Genomic DNA, 22,114 nt, shown 5'->3' on the forward strand with positions numbered 1-22,114 from the left:
GAAAAAATGTTTAATAGTATCTCATGACACCTGAAAGTTTTATGAAATTAAAATGTCAGCATCCACCAATAAAATTTTATTGGAACACAGTCCTGCTCATTTGCTTACGTATTGTCTATGGCAACTTTTACACTACAGCATCAGAGTTGAGAAATTGAACAGAGACCAAAAGACCCACAATGTCTAAAATATTATATTTTAAAATGTAACTACTTTCTCTGGCCTTGCCTGCTTAACAATGCTTTTTTTTCCCCTTAAGATAATAAGCATTCATTGAAGAGATACTATATCATCATGAATGAAATTTTAGCCATTACTCCCAAGCTACTCTTCATTGTTTGGCACTTCACTGTAAGAATGACATAAAAACATTTATGTAATTATTCAGAACACTGAAGGCTATTTATTTACATCATAACTTTTAATGTTTGGAAGTTTATAGCTGCGCTCTAGGGGGTAGAATGAAGGACTACTTAAAATTCAGTTCGGTAGGATTTGCCAGGTTTCTGAATAAGAAAATAAACAATTTTGATATTAACATCAGATTTCAAAGTTCCGCCCCTCTGTTTCTCTCTCCCCCAAACCCTTCCTCTTAGAAATAGGAATGGTGGAAGAAAATGAAAACATTTTTATTAGACATAATTCATTTTTTTGTCAGAAATTATATATGTAAACGCACACATGAATATATATGAAATTTGCTGTGTTTTTTTTACTTTAGTGTAAGATGGACAGAAAGATAGGACAGAACTACCATATGGCAGTCATACTTGTGTGGCCTAGCTGTACAAATTTTTAAGCTTCTGTCATCAATAAGGAGTGCTGGGTTTATTGAAAAATGTCCTGGGGAATTCCCTGGCCGTCCAGTGGTTAGGACTCTGCACTTCCACTGCAGGGGGCACGAGTTTGATCCCTGGTCGGGGAACTAAGATCCCGCAAGCCACAGGGTGCAGCCAAAAAAAGAAAAATGTCCTGAAAATGGTGGCTTTTTAAGTGAGCTTTCTTCTTTGGAGCTTTTTGGCTTGATCAGCTTTAATGTCAATTGCTTCAGAAAATGAAGTGATGATCTTTTTTAAGATCAGATTTGTTATTTGGGGGATTTGTCTTTAGATACTTTGTGATTTGAATAGAGAACATCCACACTGAGCATTGTTCTTCTGATTCAGGTAAGCAGGGCTGGTCCCAAAGTATAACTGCTAATGAGACCAGAATGGACAGCATTTTTACCTGAGAGGAAAGAATAATGACTTGTTCTTTCGTATATATGAGCATTCCTTGCCATATAAGTGATTGTGTTGGGAGGGGTAGCTAGAAGATTAAAGAAGGGTCTTCAGAATGCTATCACTGAGGGTAGAAATCCGGAGCTCTTTCAGGGCTTATTTCTCATAGAATTGGTTGATTTGGAATCATGGAATTTTAGACCTGAGAGGACCTTAAAGATTAAGTCAATTGCTCTCATTTTATGGCCTGGGCAGCTGAATTGCCCAAAATCACAGAGCTAACTAGTAAGTAAGCAGAAGTGTTTTTTCCGACTATATTCCACTATAAAGTGACAACCGTTTTAAGATTTTATTCCATGATTTTGAAACATGATGTTCTCATTTTTTTTTCTGTTTTATAATTTTAACAGAAGTACTGCTTATTTTTTTAGCTCCCTCTTATCAGCCTTAAATTGTAATATTTATAAGTCTGTTTTTTTGTGAGAAAAAAAACATTTAATCAAGGACTTCCCCCAGGAACAGAAGAATAATGCTCATTCCTCCATACAAATTGAAGGTCTACCAAAACCTTTACAAATCCAAAACCAAAAAGCCCACATAGAAATAAAAAGTAACAAAAACCATATTCTAGAGGTTCAGTGCTTTTAGCAGCCTTCATACGCTGTGCTGCCTAACCATCCTTAGCTGACTTTCAAAAAACAAAACAACACCCTAGCTCATCAAAATATACATTACTTGCTTTTTAAAATTAAAATAATTTTTTAAGAAACATTTAGGAATTCATACTCAGTTGCCTGACTTGTTTCAATGTCATCTACATTCTATAAAGATTCCAGGATCATTATTTGCAGTGGACATAATTGGGCAATACTGCTCTTCAAGGTTAAGTTTTTTTTTAATTAATTAATTAATTAATTTATTTATTTATTTATTTTTGGCTGTGTTGGGTCTTCGTTTCTGTGTGAAGGCTTTCTCCAGTTGCGGCAAGCGGGGGCCACTCTTCATCGCGGTGCGCAGGCCTCTCACTATCACAGCCTCTCTTGTTGCGGAGCACAGGCTCCAGACGCGCAGGCTCAGTAGTTGTGGCTCACGGGCCTAGCTGCTCCGTGGCATGTGGGATCTTCCCAGACCAGGGCTCGAACCCGTGTCCCCTGCATTGGCAGGCAGACTCTCAATCACTGCGCCACCAGGGAAGCCCAAGGTTAAGTTTTATTCCAGTGTAAATGCACCCTAAGCCATTCTAGTTTCTTTACTGATAAAGTGCCTGAGATTCACTTCTTTTCTTGCTATACCCATGAATAGATAGATACAGGGCTAGCTGCTCTGGCAGGATTCCCTCCCTTTCCTGAGAGGGTCGAGCCCCTCCAGCCTTTGTAATAAAAGGCCCAGGAATCTGATACCTATCCTTTGTGGAACATTTACATATGTAAAATTCTTTGAGGAGAAGAATAATGAGTGCCTACAAAAAACTAGGCAATGTCAGTCCATTAAGTTGTCCAAATATGGATATTCCAGAGAAGGAAATGGATTTCCAGTATAAAATCCTTACTTTCACTCTGTGCTGTTCTTCCGATGTCTGGTTTCTCTGTAGTTTTTATGATATAAAAACTCATACTTCTCGAGCTCCTGCCTCTCTCTCTTGCTTCCAGCAGTGTCATGTATCTGTTAACCTTATCACACAGTAGCAAAACTGAAGATGTCTCAAATAGGATTGATGGCTGTTTAATGGCATGCATAGTGCCTAGCAAGTGTGTAGTATATAGTAAGAACTCTGTAAATTAAAGTTATAAATCCATGTGGATGTTCTTTGCACATAGTTAATATAATAGTTACCTATCTGTCAGAGTAAATCTTATCAAAATCGTACTTGATTACAATGTATTTACTTATTCTAATATTTGTTGTTGAAAACCACAAAGCTTAATATTTCTGCTGTCTAAAGTTTGCTGTAGCAACTTCTTTCCTTTTTGTTTCTCCTTTTTAAAACATTATGGTACCCGTTTGAAACCACATTTCTTGGCCAAAATTAAGTATTTATATGGTTTATTTTTCTTATCCAGAAGAATATTTCTTATTCTCACATGTTTTAAATTCTCTAGGTCATTTTAGATTCTGCCTAGAAACCATAGAAATTATCTAAACCTAGATGATAATTTCACCTTGACACTTCTGTTTGGTGGCAGTATCTACCTGGAGTGTTCCACTGGGGAAAAGAAGGCAAGTGAGGAAGAGTTCTGATGTCACTGTGCTCTGGTCTTTTATTGCTATAGGGTAAGGTATAATCTGAGACCAAAACCCGTATTTTGGAGATGAAGACACTGAGACTCATCAGAGAAATTGGAAAGTGTCTCTACTTTAAACTGAATTTCTACAGATGCAGTTTTCTTCTGGTCAATACATGTTTTATGACCTGTTGCCATCTCCGGGGTTTGCTTATTTTTGTTTTTTGTTTTTTTAAATAAATACCAACTAGAACAACACAAATATGAAGGTGTTTAGCAAAATAGTTTCCTTCTCTAAAGTCAAAGTTTAGAATTGTGTTATTTCAGATAGTTGTAGGGTTTCTTACTGTATTTAAAACCTGAAAGTAATAAATTTGAGGGTTAGGAGAATTTGTTCCCAGTGGTAGGGTTCATGAAGGCTCTTGGTGTGCCGTCTTCCTAACAAGCTATTAAAGAAGAAAATCAGACAAGATAAACGGAGAATGAATGAATGTGGAGCAGTTACCAAGGAGGAGGAACTAAAAGGAGGATTTAGAGCCAGAAAAAACACTGTTTTGGGAATATTAGATTTATACTATGTCTAATTTTTATTTTGTAGGAAGAATGAAAGAATAAAGTTTTTCCAGTTTAAGATTCATGATTTCATTTGAACATTTATTGTTTCTGTAACAGTTGTAGGTTCCCGTGTTATAAGAAGCGTCTTTAGAGTGGAGGGTTTGCCATCGGGGCCTAGGTCAATAGGTGGCTCCTTTAGGTATCATAACCCTCTCATCCCTTCCCTCTGTACAGGTTCTGGAATATTTTTAAAATGTATGGATAAACATGTATGTTGACTTTTTATTATTACTATTATTTACTTCCTAGGTACTTCACATGACTGGCGGTTACGGTGTGGTGCTGTGGACTTGTACTTCACACTTTTTGGCCTCAGTAGACCTTCCTGCTTACCCTTGCCAGAACTTGGCTTGGTCCTTAATCTGAAAGAGAAAAAAGCTGTCTTGAATCCAACCATAATTCCAGAGGCCATAGCAGGCAACCAAGAAGCTGCGGTTAATCCAAGTAGTCACACACAGCTAGTTGGATTTCAGAACCCTGTAAGAATCACGTGTTATAGAAGGTGTAGTTTTATTATATAGAGCTCTGAAGAAGAGAATTGTTTCTTTTGAACTGGTGAATTTTAAAGCCACTAACAGCTTCTTGTGTCATTTAGAAAACTGCTAGCTGACATTAGTTTAGCACTTTACAGTTTATAAAGTGCTGCTGACAACTATTGATACGTAGCTGCACATAACAGACGACGTGCTGCTAGTCCGTTTTCTCCTTTTTTTGTGATGACAATGATTTTCTTGTACTCGAGCATAGAATTTCTACTTGCAGTAGTAGAATATTGAAATGAATATTTAACCTGTTACATATTAACCTGTCTTGTCCATATATTGTAATGGCAAGCTGTTTGAACACAGGGCCTTGACTTTTCTTTTTTTTTTGCTACTTTGCATAATAGCACAATTCTAAACATATGAAAGGTGCCTGGAAAATGCTTATTGAATCAAATAAATAACAATGAATGGTCAGGTAAAAGCGTAATCTGCTGATTTTGGGAGGAGAGTATGCATTATATTTTTTAATTTACATATATGTGTATGTGTGCCTTTAGAAAAGCTTTTATTTCCAACTGTGCGTTATGAAATTACCAAACTTTTTGTAGAAAGACCTTTAGGGTACATGTCAATTATTTTACTGTAATTTAAAGAAAGTTTTCCAGAAATGATTTTCTTATTGATGGCAAAATGTCCCCAATACGTCAAGCTTCATTTTTCACCAATATTTAGACCAGATTACTTGCCTGGCAATTCCCTACTGGTGTTTTGACACTTTAAAATTCAAATTTCTCTTTATGCTAGTTAATAGTAGTCATTTAAAAGTACTTATCCACCTAGATTTTCTGAAATATAACCAGACTTATTTGTTATAAATTTAAAATGTATCCTAGAGTTTGGGTTATGAAGAAGTAAGACACATCTTTTAATAGGAAAAAAAAAAATGAGTCTCATTAAAGACCTCTTTTATATCTGAATATTTATAAACCAGTGGAAATGAATATGTTTATAATTCTTGCCCATGTATGTTAAGTTATCCATTTTCATACTTGGAATCTTTAGGATAAGAGAAGAAAATGACACCAAAAGATATATGCTTTGGGGAAAACTTTAAATGTTCACTTTACTATCTCCCTTCTCCCCCCAAAAAGACCAGCAGATAGGAAAAGGTGAGATTTATTTTAAGCCCATTGCTGATAACTTTTAGGCACTGGGCATGCTCTAATCTGCATGGTTGCTATAGGTATTAGTTTTCAGCTATAACATGAGCTACTTGTCTTCAGAAATCTAATTTTGATCTTGAATATTGCCACAGGAAGATGATCACCTTGCCAAGGAAGCATCATGTAATATATCAGCTCATCAGCAGGGAGTGAAGAGGAAGGCTGATACACCACTGGGGTCCCCACTAGAACCTGGTCAAATACTGGAGAAGAATGAGGATAGCAGTAAAGTCAAACTCAAAATCAGAGTAAGAAATACAGGTTAAACCTGTATTAACAGTGTAGGATATTCACCTTCTTGTAAATCTTTTTGAATACTTGCAATGGTTTTTCCTTAGCAGGAACAGTTGGGACAGACTGAATCATAAAAGAACTCAAATGTCCATCTAAGACATTCCAACCGATTGTTAAACTTATATTATCACATACTTCTTCTCTGTTTGGAGGAGGAACTGTGTGTGCACAATCTACCACAGCTCACTATTTCTTCCCACAACATAGGAACAGATTTTAGTTGCTATTATATTTCCTGTAATTTCCAGTCAGCTTCTTTTGGAGGCTGAACCAAATAATCTTTTCTTTCTCTTAATACTTTTTGAGAAAAAGACTACTTTTCCTTTTAAGATTTTTTGGGGGTATATCCTGTGGCCTTTCTGCTACCTTTCTTAAGAGCAAAAATCCAAACATAAAGTGATGTAATGGCTCTTTTGCTCCTTTGTTTTGTATGTGTGTGTTTTAGTTTTCAAGCTCTCAAGATGAGGAGGAGATTGATATGGATACTGTTCATGATAGCCAGGCGTTCATTTCCCATCATTTAAACATGCTTGAAAGGCCGTCAACTCCAGGTAAGATATATTGCATTCACTGGGGTTGATGGAGAAAGTTCACACGATATCACTATTTTAAGGTGTGTTGCTTTATTTTGAAGAGAACAACTATAAAGTTTAGAGGAAGCCAGTATAAAATACTAGATTGTATCAGATTATAACACATATCAGCAAAGGAATAAAGTTTTTTAAAGTATTTCGTTTGATTTTCTACTTTATTGTGGTCCTTTTAAAATATTTGGCTTACTTCTAGATTTGTTTTTTCAAAAATCCATTCATCAGATTCCTTCCAATAGCTTTCATTTCTTTTTTTTTGTTTTGTTTTTTGTAGTAGGCTTAACCTCAAAATAAAATACTAGATTTGTTTTTTTATAAATAATGTAGCCATAATTATATACAAAACTTCTTGACTACAGTAAATGCAGCCTGTAACACAACTACTTTCTCTTCTTGACTGCCCGTTCCACATAATATTATGTCATATCATAGATTTTTGCATGCATCTCTCAAACATCATAATCTTTTCTTTTGAAAATGTTACCTGAGACAGTATTGAGTTGATACACTTGAATTTACCTTATTATTTCCCTGTGGGAAGGCATTTGTTTCCGATTTTAATTTTTTGCAAATAATTCTCTCTGAATATCTTCACACAAAAGCTTTTGTTTTTGTCAGATTATGCTCTTAGGATAAATTCCCCAAAATATATTTTTGGTGATTTTTTAGCTTTATTGTAAGATACTTATCTTTAGAAGATTTTCATAGCTCTTGATATTATTGCCATAATGCCCTTTGAAGAGATTATACCTAGTTCATGTCATCAGCATTTTAAAATTTTCAGGAATAAAGCTTTGATGTAACTTGCAAATACAGTAATAAAACAAATATTGGTGAACCTGCCACCCACCTTAACATGTATATTATACTCCATGCCGTGGCCATTCACTTTATGCTTCTTCTCTGATTCTGTTCACCTGTCTTTGCATTACAAGTAAATAAATACTGTCTTGAGTTTTTTTTCTTTTTCTTAATCATTCTGTTGCTTTTTGTTACAGTATACCACATATATATATGATCTATATGTTTACTTGCCCTTAGTTTTTGAATTATATGAAAATGGTATGATAGTATGACTTGGTCTTCTTCACTCAACATTTTGCTGCCAAAATTCATCCATATTGATCCATAGGTGTAATTCATTAATATTTATTTATCATTTTTATATCTCATGGTACTATTTTATTGTCAATGTAATAACTTAAAAGATACTTATTAACTATAAAATGATAATTCAAGTTTATAATGCATTTCTTTTATTATGAATATGACTATTTTTCTTTTTTACGGGGGAGGTACTGTTCCTGTTTCTTTTCACTGGAAAATCCTATTTATACTTCATGCTGCTTGTGGTTATCTTTTATGATCTTTACATTTGAATGAGGTTTTTTTTTTTTGTTTGTTTTTTTAACATGCTATATTTGTGCAAGTCTCCCTTACCTACCTTGGTCTGCTTTTTGTTTGTTTGGCTTTTTGTTTAATTTTATTTGTGAGACCTAAAGTACTTTTTACTATCTAGTAATCTAGGATGAGCTAGTAGAATTTGAAAACTGGCATCAGGTAGAATATGAACCTAATTATCTTTGAAAACTGACAGGTCGTGAATTCTTTGGCTTTTGTAATTGTAAGAGATCTTAACAGTTATTTATCTATTCTGTCAATTTTACAGATAAGGAAATTTAAGCAGAGAGATATTAAATGACTTACCCTAAATGACACACTCAAGTAATAGCCAACTCAGTGCTAGACCCAAATCCTCGAACTTTTCCATGTGACAAATGAAATTGAGGCACAAAAAAATAAATGTCTTACCTGGACTGTATATCTAATTTGTGGATAATTTGGAATTAGAACCTGGGTCTCCTGATAACTACAGTGCTGTTCACGTTATACCATTAAAACGTTCCTGTTTTAAATATCTTCTGTAATCCCTAAATTATTTTGATCTATTTGTTGAGTAAATATTATAATAGAATTTATTAATAAGTTTTGGGGGGAGCAGGCATGCTTTACTATATGCAAAGTTCCACATAAATAATAAAAAACATGACATAGTTCTGCTCCAAAATATAGACTCCAATTTATATGTTCAGCAGTCGAGTCAGGTAAACTGTCTTTCTTGAATGTGTATTTTTCTCAGACTTAAGTATATTGGAACCATGACAAAGAAGTAAATCAAATGCGGGATCTTCAGTACTTTTAAAAAGTAGTATTCTTTTTATTATTGGAATTTTACTGTTGAACTGATTCTGGCTTTAAGGTTAACTTATAAAAACCTTCAGACTGTTTTCTTCTTTTGGGAAACAAAGAAATAAATCCCTATTTTCGCTCTACTTTGGCATTTTAGGACTCTCTAAATATCGGCCAGCCAGCTCCCGATCTGCTTTAATCCCCCAGCACTCATCAGGTTCTGATGGCACACCCACCACAAAACCCCAGTGGAATATGGAACTTGCACGAAAGGGAACAGGTGAAATTATTATTATCATTGCTGTTGTTATTTTGCTCAAGAACGAATCTATTAACTTCATAAAATTTCTTTATCAACTTAAAGAATACATTAAAAACTACAGATCTCAGGACTTGCTTTTCTTGTAACACATTGACTCTATATTATCTGACATAAAGACTTTTTTCAAATGTAAGCTACATATATTATTATTTTTTATTGAAGTACAGTTGATTTACAATGTGTTAGTTTCAGATATACAACACAGTGATTCAGTTATACATATGTATATATATATATTCTTTTTCAGATTCTTTTCCCTTATAGGTTATTACAAAATATTGAGTATAGTTCCCCGTGCTATACAGTAGGTCCTTGCCGGTTATCTATTTTATATATAATAGTGTGTATATGTTAATCCCAAACTCCTAATTTATGCCTTCCCCCCTTTTCCCCTTTGGTAACTGTAAGTTTGTTTTCTTTGTGGGTCTATTTCTGTTTTGTAAGTAAGTTAATTTGTATTGTTTTTTTAGATTCCACATATAAACAAATATCATATGATATTTGTCTTTGTCTGGCCTACTTCACTTAGTATGATAATCTCTAGGTCCATCCATGTTGCTGCAGATGGCATCATTTCATTCTTTTTTATGGCTGAATATATACAGTATTCCATTGTATATATACACCACACTTTCTTTATCCATTCATCTGTCACTGGTCATTTAGGTTGCTTCCATGTCTTGGCTATTGTATTTAAATAGTGCCACTATGAACATTGGAGTGCATGTATCTTTTCGAATTATGTGTTTCTCCGGATATATGCCCAGGAGTGGGATTGCTGGATCATATGGTAACTCGATATTTTTAGTTTTCTAAGGAACGTTCATACTGTACTCCTTAGTGGCTGCACCAATTTACATTCTTATCAGCAGTGTAGGAGGGTTCCTTTTTCTCCACACCCTCCAACATTTATTATTTGTAGACTTTTTGATGATGACCAGTCTGACTGGAGTGGGGTGATACCTCATTGTAGTTTTGATTTACATTTCTCTAATAATTAGTCATGTTGAGCATCTTTTCATGTGCCTGTTGGCCATCTGTATGTTTCTTTGGGGAAGTGTCTATTTAGATCTTCTGCCCATTTTTTGATTGGGTTGTTTACTTTTTTGGTATTGAGCTGTATGAACTGTTTGTGTATTTTGGAAATTAATCCCTTGTCAGTCGCATAGTTTGCAAATATTTTCTCCTATTCTGTAGGTTGTCTTTTCATTTTGTTTATGGTTTCCTTTGCTGTGCAAAAGCTTTTAAGTTTCATTAGGTCCTATTTGTTTATTTTTATTTTTATTTCCATTACTCTAGGAGACGGATCCAAAAAGATATTGCTAACGATTTATGTTCAGAGAGTGTTCTGCCTATGTTTTCTTCTAGGAGTTTTATAGTATCCAGTCTTACGTTTAGGTCTTTAATCCATTTTGAGTTTATTTTTATTTATGGTGTTAGAAATGCTCTAATTTCATTCTTTTACATGTAGCTGTCCAGTTTTTCCAGCACCACTTATTGAAGAGACTGTCTTTTATCCATTGTGTATTCTTTCCTCCTTTGTCATAGATTAATTGACCATAGGTGCATGGGTTTGTTTCTGGGCTTTCTATCCTGTTCCATTGGTCTGTTTCTGTTTTTGTGCCAGTACCATACTGTTTTGATGACTATAGCTTTGAAGTGTGGCCTGAAGTCACGGAGCCTGATTCCTCCAGCTTCGTTTTTCTTTCTTAATATTGCTTTGGCTTAAAGACTTTTAAATTAGGCTTTTTGCTATTTCAAAAGTAATATACTCCTATTGTATAAAACTTTGAAATAAGAGAAAAGTAGAAAGGAGGGGAAAAAAAGCATCCCCTATTATGCCGTTTAAAGATACCCATTATATTAACATTTTGATCTTTCCTTACAGTGCTTTTTCTAAGAATACTGTAATATGAAAAATGTCAGCCTCAGTAGCAAGTGTGAAATCTGTACCTTCATACTTTTATAAAATATAAAAATCAACTACTTACTTCCCTCTCAGCCTCCCCCTGACAGGTTTACAATTGGTCATTCATGATCAATCATGAAGACTTGATGCTATATATACCTAGAAAACTAACATATTTTGTCTTTTAAATTTATTTCATACTAGTTGGGCTTAAGTTTATGACAGATAATTCAGTTCAGATGTGACTATTACCCATTTTACTATTCTACATTGTCTTCTACTTACCCTGTTCTTCTTTTGCTTAGAAGATTATAATCCAGATAAAGAGTAAACTTGTGATGCTGGTGAACAAAGATTCAGTCTTCAAGTTTTGGAGGGACAGGGAGTGAAAAACAAGATACATAAGCAAAATCATTTTTAAAGAATACTTCTTCCAGAAGTCATTAGTCAGGCTTTAAAATTCCAACTGATGGATTTTGTTTATATAAACCATGTTTTTATCATATAAACAAAAGAGTAACTGTTTAATGATTTGAGGAGCTTAGGGATCAGCTGTGATTAGTAGGAGACTTTGAACAAAAGCAACACCTCAAAATATTTTGGTATTGAGACCCCAGACTGTTGGTTGCTTGTATCTGTGTGCTTTATGCATTTATTGTAACAGATTCTCACAAAATATATTCCAGAAAGAAGTCAGCTGGAGACTTTAGCACTTAACTTTAATAAGTGAATTTTGACATTTCTCGGCCCTTGCCGATTTTGTATTCTCTGTTTTTGTTTTGGGATTTGGTGTAAATTTGCTTTATTATCATTATACTTACTAAAACTTTTTCAGACACGAAAAGTTTTCTACATCTTTTAAAATTATAAAGCATAGGGCATTTCAAACCTCTTGACATAGTTTGAGAGTGATGCTTCTGCCTATCTTCCATGCCTTTAAAAAAAAGTAAATTCTGTCTAAATTCCAGCAGTCAAATAAATTCTTGTTCCAGTAAAAATTCTGAGTATGTTTGTTTGGTTTATCCTAGTGATGTGGCACGCTAACATATGTATAGAAGCAAATCTTAACACCTTTTTGTGCCCACCAGTGTGCCTTTGTTTCATATTGCTTTAAAAATTACATTTTTACTTTTTTTGGACTCTCTTTACTGTCTTATAGTTCTCATGGCATCATATGGGAAGACTGGGGAGGAGATAAAGGGGTAGTGGTAGGGAATAGGAAAACATTAACATTTTAGCTTTGGTTGCTTCAGTGTAGGGCCCTTTTATGTCACGAAGTAAATTGTATACCAGTATATTATATAGACTGATCTGTAAAACTTAATTTTGAATATATTCTTTAATGTGCCTTTGTAATTTCCCTTAAATGTAATTATGCTGTCCATTACCCTATGACCACTGAGCAAGTCTTAAAATTCAACAGTGTCATTATTAGAATTTAGAAAACATTCGTTTTACAAATGGTAGTGTTCCAAAAGTTTATTTATACATGTATTTATTTTGGAATTCTGAAAACAGTTTTCCCATAGAGTATTGTTATATTTGATAAGTAGCTTTCCCAAACTAGCCAACAAAAACCCTTTTTAACTTATACTATACTGAAGAATAGAAGTATCAAACCTAACCACTGTGTGTAACAGTATTTCTAAGAGAAAGGGCACTAAGAGCTCTATATTTTGGGATGTTGGAAGCACAACTTTCACCTAACCCAGGTAAAGTTGGCAGTAAAACAGGAACAGAAGCTGGGATCTCCTACTGTGGTAGCTACCTTGGCCTGGGGTTGAGAGTTGGGGGTTCTGGAGAAGAGGCATAGAATAGTGGTAAGGGAAGCTGTGATCTCTCTTAAATCTCTAGGGATTCTAGATTAAAGTTCACAGTTGGGTTTGAGGGGCCTTATTGAAGCTCATCCAACTGAGGCATCTTTTATTTGGCTGTAGAATTCTTACAAAAATTTTTGAAGTAGTTGACTAAAAATGAAGAGACTACAAATAAAGATTTGGATTTCCAGCTTCTCTTGAAAAAGAGTTAACTGAGAGGCCCTCTTAGGCAGGGATGTGCTTTCCATCCAATTGATTCCTTCTGTGTTTGCACCCGGTAGTCTGCTTACTCATTTATGCTGTCTCCTTAGGCTCAAGGCTTTTGAGTTTGAGATCCCTGGTGTTTTTTTCATGTGCTGAGATGACGTCTGAGATGGCTCCCTCAGAGGCAGCACGCAAGGTGGCAGTTGAGAGCTGGAATGTGTTGCAGACATCATCTGGGAGGGATGGACGCCGCTAAGTAGAGGATAGGTCATGGTCTACTTTCTAACACCCCACCAGTTTTCTCTTTCCTTGCATATGATAGTGAGAGGCATATTTTAGGGTAGGGATGATATGTGTTTGGTAGGTTAAGCCATTTGGGATAAGAAAGGAGAAGCGGCAGGGATATTTTCCTTCATTGCTTAACTTTCTCCTTCCCCTGAGTTAAGGAAGGGAATCTGGAGAAAGGGCTGCGTGGGTCGTATGGTGTGATGGGTTGAGCATACCACGTCCTCTCCTCTCCCACCGCTGCAGTGCCTGAGGCTGCTGGTCTGTCTCCCAGGTTGCTGCGGGGATTGCAGGGATGAGAGGAGGGGAGGAGTGGAAGGAACAGGAGCGGAGGGAGATCCCTAGTTGGTTTCTGTGGGGAAGAAAAGAAGAGTTCCTGCAGCTGCCCAGCTAGGGCTGCTGTACTATGTAACGAATTCTTGCCTAAGTCAGAAAAGCACTATTCTGGTATAGAAATCCGTTTAAAAAAAAAAAAAGCTAGAGTTCTTTCTTTTGAAAGTCTAATATGAAAAAGACTTTGATATTTTTCTTTAAGTTATAATGATATAATTCTACACTTTATTTTTTTTGATCTAAAGAAACTGAAGAACAGACTTCACACGTTTCCTAATAGAAACTGCACATTTTGTGTTAAATTTAAACGTATACCTAGTGCGATAAATTTAATAGAATTAGCAGGTTACTCACTGTTATCAGCACTTTTATCAGATGGACCTGAAAGCTTCCACATTAGGTGTGTATTAAGTACCCCTTTCTGTTTGTTTTGCGTTTGTTAAATTGACTGCAGCTAACCCTTATCCATAGTGAATTCAGTAGGTCTCTAGGAAAGATTTTATGTTAGATAGAACAACAAAACTGAACATCTGTTTTGTTCTTTCCCTATAACATGAAATAGGCAAATCATAATATTGTGAATTACTTTTATCTCCTTTTCTTGATATATCTCCTATCTGCAATAGAGACATATATTTTGGGTCACTAAAAGTGCTTTCATTAGTTTTATTTATTTATTTTTTTTTAATTTTTGTTTTACATTGGAGTTTAGTTGATTTACAGTGTTGTGTTAGTTTCAGGTGTACAGCAAAGTGATTTAATTATAAAAGGGCTTTCATTAGCTTTAAAATGAGTAGCACCTAACCTTTGGTGGGCCTCAAGTTCCCAGGCATCTTGTAAACCCCTAAAATGATATGTGGGATTATGCATTGTGTCACGGGGATGGTAATGTATGCATTTTTCTCAATAGAGATTCTATAGATGACCTCATTATGCTAGTGTGAAAGTAAGCTCATATGTGTCCCAAATCTTACTGTTATACAGGTCCACATGAGAGGGAAATTGTACTTTATAATCACCTTGAATTAGACCTGGTAAAAATTATTCAGGAAAGAAATTAAGCAAATAAAAAATATATATTACCTATAATAAATGAAAACTTACCAGCTAAAGGTTAGTGGTGATGATAGGGTAACATTAGGTTTTATTAGATGTTCTGTTGTTACAAACACTATTCTAATGAATATTTTTGTATATGTTTCTTTGCACTTATGCATGAGCACGTTTGTGGGATATGTTTCTAGAAATGAACTTTCTAATTTAAAAAATATGAGCATTTAACATTTTCACGGATAGTGCCAATTTGCATTAACTTCTCCTTTTTAAAAAACACTTTTATTATAGAAAACTGTGAAGTAGTCAGACTAGTATAATGAACCCGCATGTATCCATTATTCAGATGCAGGAATGATCAGTCAGCTCATGGTCAGCCTTGTTTTTTATCTATACCCTTTCCCATTTCCACCTTTCTGAATTATTTTGAAACAAATCCCACATATTATTTTATGCATAGGTAATTTCTTGTGTATCTCTAAAAGATAAGGACTTTAAAAAGTCATAACCACAATAATATTCTTGTACTTTAAAAAATAAACGGTTTTTTCATATCATTAAATATACAGTCACTGTTTACATTTCAGTTGAATCATAAATGCCATTATTTTTATTTTAATTTTTAACAATTTATTTATTTGTTTGAATCACTGTCCACATAGGGCCTACACATTGCAGTTGGCTGATAATATCCTTTACATCTTTTAAAATTAAGTTTCCAGTCCATTCTTTTTTCCCCTTTACAATGTTATAAACTCCAGGGTTTTGATCTGTAGTTTTCAAGTCTGTATTTTGCTAATTGTATACCTGTGGTGTAATTAACATGTTAGAGTCCTGTGTATTTCCTTTAAATTTGTAATTATATCTAGAAACTTAATTGGATTCAGGTTTATAGATGGTAGTGTGTTCTTCCATCTAGAAGCATACAATGTCTGGTTGACTCTTTCATGAGGTTAGCCACTAAGGTGTTCAAGGCCTGGATCCATTAATTCATTAAGGGTTACAAGATGGTGATATTCTAACTCATCTTTCTGTTTTTATTTATAAGCTGATTATTTCTATAAAGCTAACTTCCCCCTCACCTGCTGTTAGCCATTGGTATAGATCATATAGCAAAAGAAAGATAAAGACTTGATTCTATGTATTTAATAATTTTCAAAATAATAAGTTGGCTAGCATCCTCCAGTGGTGCTCAATCAGTTCTAGTCCATCACAGTTATTGTCTTTAGCAATATTCAGATTTTCCCAACTTTGGTTGGTGAGAACCTCTTGACTCTTGAGTTCTTGAGAAGGCTTTAGACTTCCTTTCTACTATTATACCAGATGTTTCAGGCTCATCTTGTAAATATTCTAGCCAGACCTGGAATCAGCCATTTGTCCTAGGAGTCCTGGTTTCTAACACCTTTATCCTTGGATCTAGCTAATCCATTGTCTTCTTAATAGACTTCATACAAATCAAGAGAAATGCAAGAATTCTAATGAGTATATCTTGAATGCAAAGTGTAAGACCGCTAGACAAGAGATTGAATTTACTTTTGAAGTGGCTATTAGTATTCCTTGGAAAAGAGTACACTCAGTTGTATACTTGGCAGTTGCCTCTACTGGGAAGTACAGTTTCTAGTATAATCGTTGGCTTTTCTGCAATCCAAGTAGGTGTTTAGGATTAGATGATGAAACTTCTCTCAGTGCAGAAAAGGACCTCAGACTCCCAATAGTGCAGACAGCCAATTGGAAAGCTGCAAAGTCTGTTGATGTAGACTGACTAAATAATGAGATAGGAGTTAAAGGAATTTGTTTATGAAGCTCTATTACTTCTCCTTGTTACTTGGCTATACTCTGTTAGGTACGGACCTATATTCCCATATTTATAGAATCGAGAATATATTTTTATAGTTCATTTAAAATATAAATTAAAATTATATAGTGGCATATTTAACTTAACTATAAATCAGATATCTCTCAAATGTTTTCTTTTTCTGAAGAATATCTGGGCACCAATTATTGCAAAAGATACAGAGTCCCCAAACTAGCTTATATATATAATCTCTCTCTCTTTTTTTTTTTTTACATTACTGTTAGTGTTAGCTTTACCAAAAAATCATGAATATAAAAAATGTAATTTTGTGGTAGTAAAATGTGAATAATTCTTGCGAACAGGAACTTTAACACATTCGCTTGTTCTAAAATATTGGAACAGTGCCCGACACAAAGAAGGTTCAGTAGTCCATACCAGTTTAATGAATGGTCTATAATAGTTTCTGTACTTTATTCCTCTCTCTTCAAAATCAGTGACCTTCAAAATGCATTTAGTTTGACTAAGGTCACCTGACATCCTATTTAAAAAGAAACACAACAGTTGCATGATTCTGTTGTATTAATTCATTCATTTAGCAGGTTTTGGGGAGGTGGAGGTATGAGGATGCTAGGTGCTGTGCAGTACGCTGGGATACAAAGACGATGCCCTGTCCTTAAGGAGCTGTGAGTCTAGTGACAGAGACCCCAGGATGAAAAGATGTGCGACAGTGTGCACCACGCCACGTGCAGACGAGCAGAGTGCTTGTGGGCACAGACTCTGGAGTTCAGGCTCTTTGGTTTCGTAGCTCAGATTTGCTAGTACCACCTTGGGCAAGTCACATAATTTCTCTGTGTCTTAATTTCCTCGTCTGTATTATGTTGTGGGAACTAATTCTTTTTGGGCAGTTTGGGGAAAACTTCCCTCAAAAATGACATTTAAGCTGTTTTAAATTAATAAGAACCTAAGATGTTATTTTCTTTTCCTTTCTCCTCCTTTAGGTTACAGTTTAAACATAACTTCCTTGGAGAAGTTTGTCTTTGATTCCCACTGCCCCACTAATTTAAGTCTCCTCTTGTGCTCCTGTTTCACTCTGTGTTTTGTCTTTTTATTAATCAGGAGTACTTATTCAATTTCGTTCTTCTTTGCTGCTTTATAAGCTCCAGGAGAACTGAGATTTGTCCAGTTTATCCCTATTTTCCCAGTTCCCATGTAGTTCCTGATGTTTGTAAATGAATGTGCAAGTCAGACAAGAAATAAGGGAAGGGCATTCCAAGCATAGGAACAGCACTTACAAATACACAGAGTTACGAAAGGGCTAGTCTGGAATATATAGAAAGGAATAGTGGAAGATAAGATAAATTCAAGACAGATTGTAAACTGTCCTTAAAATTAGTGGTGAAAGTGATTTTTAGAAAACTTCTATGGTGATGCTTGTTTTGGTAAAAACATGGCTTGGGGCCGGATTGGATCAAAATCAGCACTGAGAATTTACGTTGTAAAAAGGACAAGAAACAACTGCATTAAAGTCCATTTTAGTGAAAAGCTTGTTTTTTTGACTACTCTGAATAAAAAATACGTATTTTTTCAGAAATTGCTGCACTGAAGTCTAAGGATTATGTTCTGCCAGTAGAACTACCTGAGTTTTTAAACGAATAGTCATGATCAGCTTTGTTTTTAGGAAGAAAACTATGCAGCAGGGCCTCTGAACTTCAACACTGTTGACATTTTTGGCCATGAGAATTCTTTGCTCTAGGGGGCTGTCCTGTGTGTTGAATGGCAGCATCCCTAGCCTCTACCCGCAGTCAGGCTAACACTTCCTCCCCCGATCCCACCCTAATCGTGACAACAAAAACGTCTCCAGACATTGTCAAACAACCCCTGGGGAAGACGTTGCCCCTGGTTGAGAACCACTGCTGTGCAGCTATGTAAAGTGTGGATTCAAGTGTTAAGACACTTCAGGCAAAGAAACCAGTTAATAGGAGACTAGTACTGTGATCCAAATGAGATGAGGTGGTCTGAATTAGTACAGTTGCAGGCGGGATGGAGAGGCAGATTAAAGAGATTCCTGTAAGTAAGAATAAACAAGATTTGGTAAGCAGCTAGATCTGGAAGGGAGGGCACCTGAGATGATTCTTAAATTTTTTTCTTAGTTGGCTGCATGTAAAGCAGTGCCATTAACCTAGAGGAATGCAGAGAGAGAATTCTCTGGGTGTGGCCCAAGAACTGTGGGGTACGGAGGAAGCAAGAAATTCCTGTACACTAGAGTCTGAGGACTACTCACTATTATGGATTCCTAGGCTGATAGAACATTGGAAATGGAAAGAACCTTCAAAGACATTTGATCCATTTCTAGGTGAGATAAAATACATGCTGAAGTTTTTGGTTTGCCATTGCATCTAAGTTATATTTATACTGTACTGTAGTCTACTAAGTGTGCAATAGCGTTGTGTCTAAAAAAATGTACATACCTCAGTTAAAAAATGCTAACCATCATCTGAACCTTCAGCAAGTCATAATCTTTTTGCTGGTGGAAATATTTTGAAATATTGCAGAAATTACCAAATTGTGACAGAGTGACTAGAGGTGAGCAAATGCAGGTGGAAAAATGGTTCCAATAGACTTGCTCGAGGCAGGGTTGCCACAAACCTTCATTTGTAAAACGCGCAGTATCTGCAAAGTGCAATGAAACGAACTATGCCTGTAGTGCTAATCTCCCCCCCCCACCCGAATACCATAGAGCAGAACTGTGGTTAAGGAGCTATGTTTTCATTGACCAATGTCAGTCTTAATCTATAGTCATTGTCACTTCCTAGTACTTTAAAATATTGAATATTAATTTTTAGAAGATGGTTGGATAAAACACTGGTATATGTCATAATCTGTATAGACTACAAGGGATTGAAATATTCACTTCCTGGTCACAATGCTGAAAACTTACCTTTGTGTAACTAATTGGATGTCTTACTTGGATACTTCTCCCATTCCTAATTTTTTTCATGGAAGTGATAAACACTTGGGAATCCATTGTCTTTTCTATACTGTCACCAACTCCCTCTTACTTTCGTTTCACTTTCCTTGTTATTAACAGGAATTCATTTGGGTGTTTTTAATCTTGAAGGTAAAGAACAATCACCTTTGGAGATGAGTATGCATCCAGTTGCAGCAGCTCCACTCTCAGTATTTACTAAAGAATCTACGTCCTCCAAACACAGCGACCACCATCACCACCATCACCACGAGCACAAGAAAAAGAAGAAGAAGCACAAACATAAGCATAAGCACAAGCATAAGCATGATAGTAAAGAAAAGGACAAGGAGCCTTTCACTTTTTCCAGCCCCGCCAGTGGCAGGTCTATTCGTTCTCCTTCTCTTTCAGACTGAGAAGGGGACAAAGGAGACCTTTTCCTCAGCGTTCAGAAGAATATATGTAACTAAAGCTTTGTCAGCTATAAAGAATGATAAAAGGAAAAAAAAAATAGTTGCCTCCCATAGAGATTCAAGTTCTAAACATTTGATTTACATTATTTATACAATTGAAATCTAATTAGGAAAATGTGTTTTATAGTTCTGAGTAAACCATTTCATCCTGTTTCCTCCTTAAAATACACACACACACATGCACACACACACACACACACACACACACACACAGAGCAAACCCTTTCATAAGGCCCTCATATCCACTGGCAGTCCCCATTCACATCATGATCTCCATGTGTACTGCCAAAGTCAATTATGTTTTAAAGCCTTTGATGGATGTTATAGGGCAAAGTTATGTTTTAAACAGAAGCTACAGCCAAATCTGTGGTAAAACCACTATTTCCAGTGAAATATTGTGTAACACCATTTGGAACTACCGAAAGACAGAGGCTTTTCTATAGGAATCTTCTCTATTACATATTTTTTTGCGTGTTAACCATATAAACTAAGCATCAGAATTCATAAGCAAGAATACATGATGTTTTCTTTTGCCCTAAAATACTGAAATTTTCAGAAGCAGCTTTAAAAAGAAATTTGGATAACTTTTTTGATAGCACATTTGGTGATTGTGATGTTGGAATTTAACAGAACTATCAAATCCACAGTTCTCAAATCAAGATGTTTAAATTTTAAGTTCCTTTTTTCACTAAGTATAAGTGAATACATTTATATGTAGAATATGTTTGCCAAATGTGGGCAATTTATATGCCCAATACATATTCTAAAATTATTTCTCTAAGTATGGTACCTTAAAAAGGTGTTTATATACTGTTTATTAACTTGGACATAGACAGTTTGGCTCTCATGTGAGTATACCAGAAGCATTTAAAAACATAGGAAATGTTTGGTTTCATACTTCAATAGTTTGTATGTTTGTGTATTTTTATTTTTATTTCTAAATTTACCATGTGCTTTTTTGTTTGTTTGTTTTAAAATGTTATTCATACCTGTTCTATTTTTATCATTTCCCTTATCATTAGAAAGTTGGACAAAATACTTCTTCCCAGAATAGATGTTTCAAAGGGATCCAGTAACGTTGGACTTTTGAATATACTTGTTTAATAAATAACTTTTTAAATTGATCATTCTGCCTTTGTATTTTCTTACATCTTTTGTTGCCTTTCTCTTTGTGTGTGTATGTAATACACCTGTTCACAAAGTTTGAGGAGAGCTTTGTGGATAAGCAGGATTTGAGCTGGCCCTGTTAGGAAGAGTGATTTCAGTAGGCAGATGGGGTAAAGTTCTCTCAGCAGAAGAAACAGTATTTTCAAAAGTATGGAGGAAAGCAAGGACACAGTCAGGAATTGTAAAGCAGTGCAGTTGGCCGAGAGTGTAAGTGCAAAGGGTGTGTGATCAGATGTTGAAGAGCCTAAATGGCAGTTATTTAAATATTCCCATTAACTGAGTGTTGGCCAACTGAAATTATTTCTGGAAAAAGGAATATTTTTTATTACAGTGTTTAGTGATACCATCTATAGAATTCTCAACTTTGAAAATAGTAAGGATAAATTTCAAGATAATTACGTATTGTCTGAAGACAGTGATGAATAATAGCTACCTACATAATTTAAGCACCTCTTGTATATCAAGCATTGTACTAGGAACTGTATGTTATGCATGGTATTTCTAAATTGGATATTCATATTGGATGTTTCTTACGAGGAACATTTTTTTATGGGGAGCTTTCAGTTATTTAAGTTGGTGCATAGAAGTAAACGAAAAATATTCATATTTTTGTAGGTAACTACACATAAGTAATACAAGCTCTAATGTTAGTTTCCTCAGTCTCCTCCCCCAGAGGTAGTCACTGTTGCCAGTATTACATGTGTAGATCTAGTCTATACATATATCTATACAGTGTATGCATTTTTTTTTTAATAAATTTATGTATTTATTTATATTTTATTTTTGGCTGTGTTGGGTCTTCGTTTCTCTGCAAGGGCCTTCTCCAGTTGTGGCGAGCAGGGGCCACTCTCCATCGCGGTGCACGGGCCTGTCACCGTCGCGGCCTCTCCTGTAGCGGAGCACAGGCTCCAGACGCGCAGGCTCAGCAGTTGTGGCTCACGGGCCCAGTCGC

At 35.3% G+C, this 22,114-nt stretch overlaps 1 protein-coding gene across 12 annotated transcripts in view; it reads left to right on the plus strand.

Moving 5' to 3' along the window:
* TAF2 (TATA-box binding protein associated factor 2) overlaps positions 1-21,119 on the plus strand; it is an 82,176-nt gene extending 61,057 nt beyond the window's left edge. For 7 of the 12 annotated variants that reach the window (XM_082364058.1, XM_082364063.1, XM_082364066.1 and 4 more), the window contains 5 exons: positions 4,307-4,536; positions 5,858-6,013; positions 6,505-6,610; positions 8,997-9,119; positions 19,646-21,119. In XM_082364058.1, the coding sequence (XP_082220184.1) occupies positions 4,307-4,536; positions 5,858-6,013; positions 6,505-6,610; positions 8,997-9,119; positions 19,646-19,938 (908 nt within the window). In that variant the 3' untranslated portion in view covers positions 19,939-21,119. Of the gene's footprint in view, positions 1-4,306; positions 4,537-5,857; positions 6,014-6,504; positions 6,611-8,996; positions 9,120-19,645 lie in introns of those variants that run through there. The other 5 variants (XM_082364062.1, XM_082364065.1, XM_082364064.1 and 2 more) reach the window with 4 other exon arrangements.
* The last annotated feature ends 995 nt before the right edge of the window (positions 21,120-22,114 follow it).

The sequence above is a fragment of the Balaenoptera borealis genome, assembly GCF_965194805.1.
Source record: "Balaenoptera borealis genome assembly, chromosome: 17".
NCBI classification, from domain to species: domain Eukaryota; kingdom Metazoa; phylum Chordata; class Mammalia; order Artiodactyla; family Balaenopteridae; genus Balaenoptera; species Balaenoptera borealis.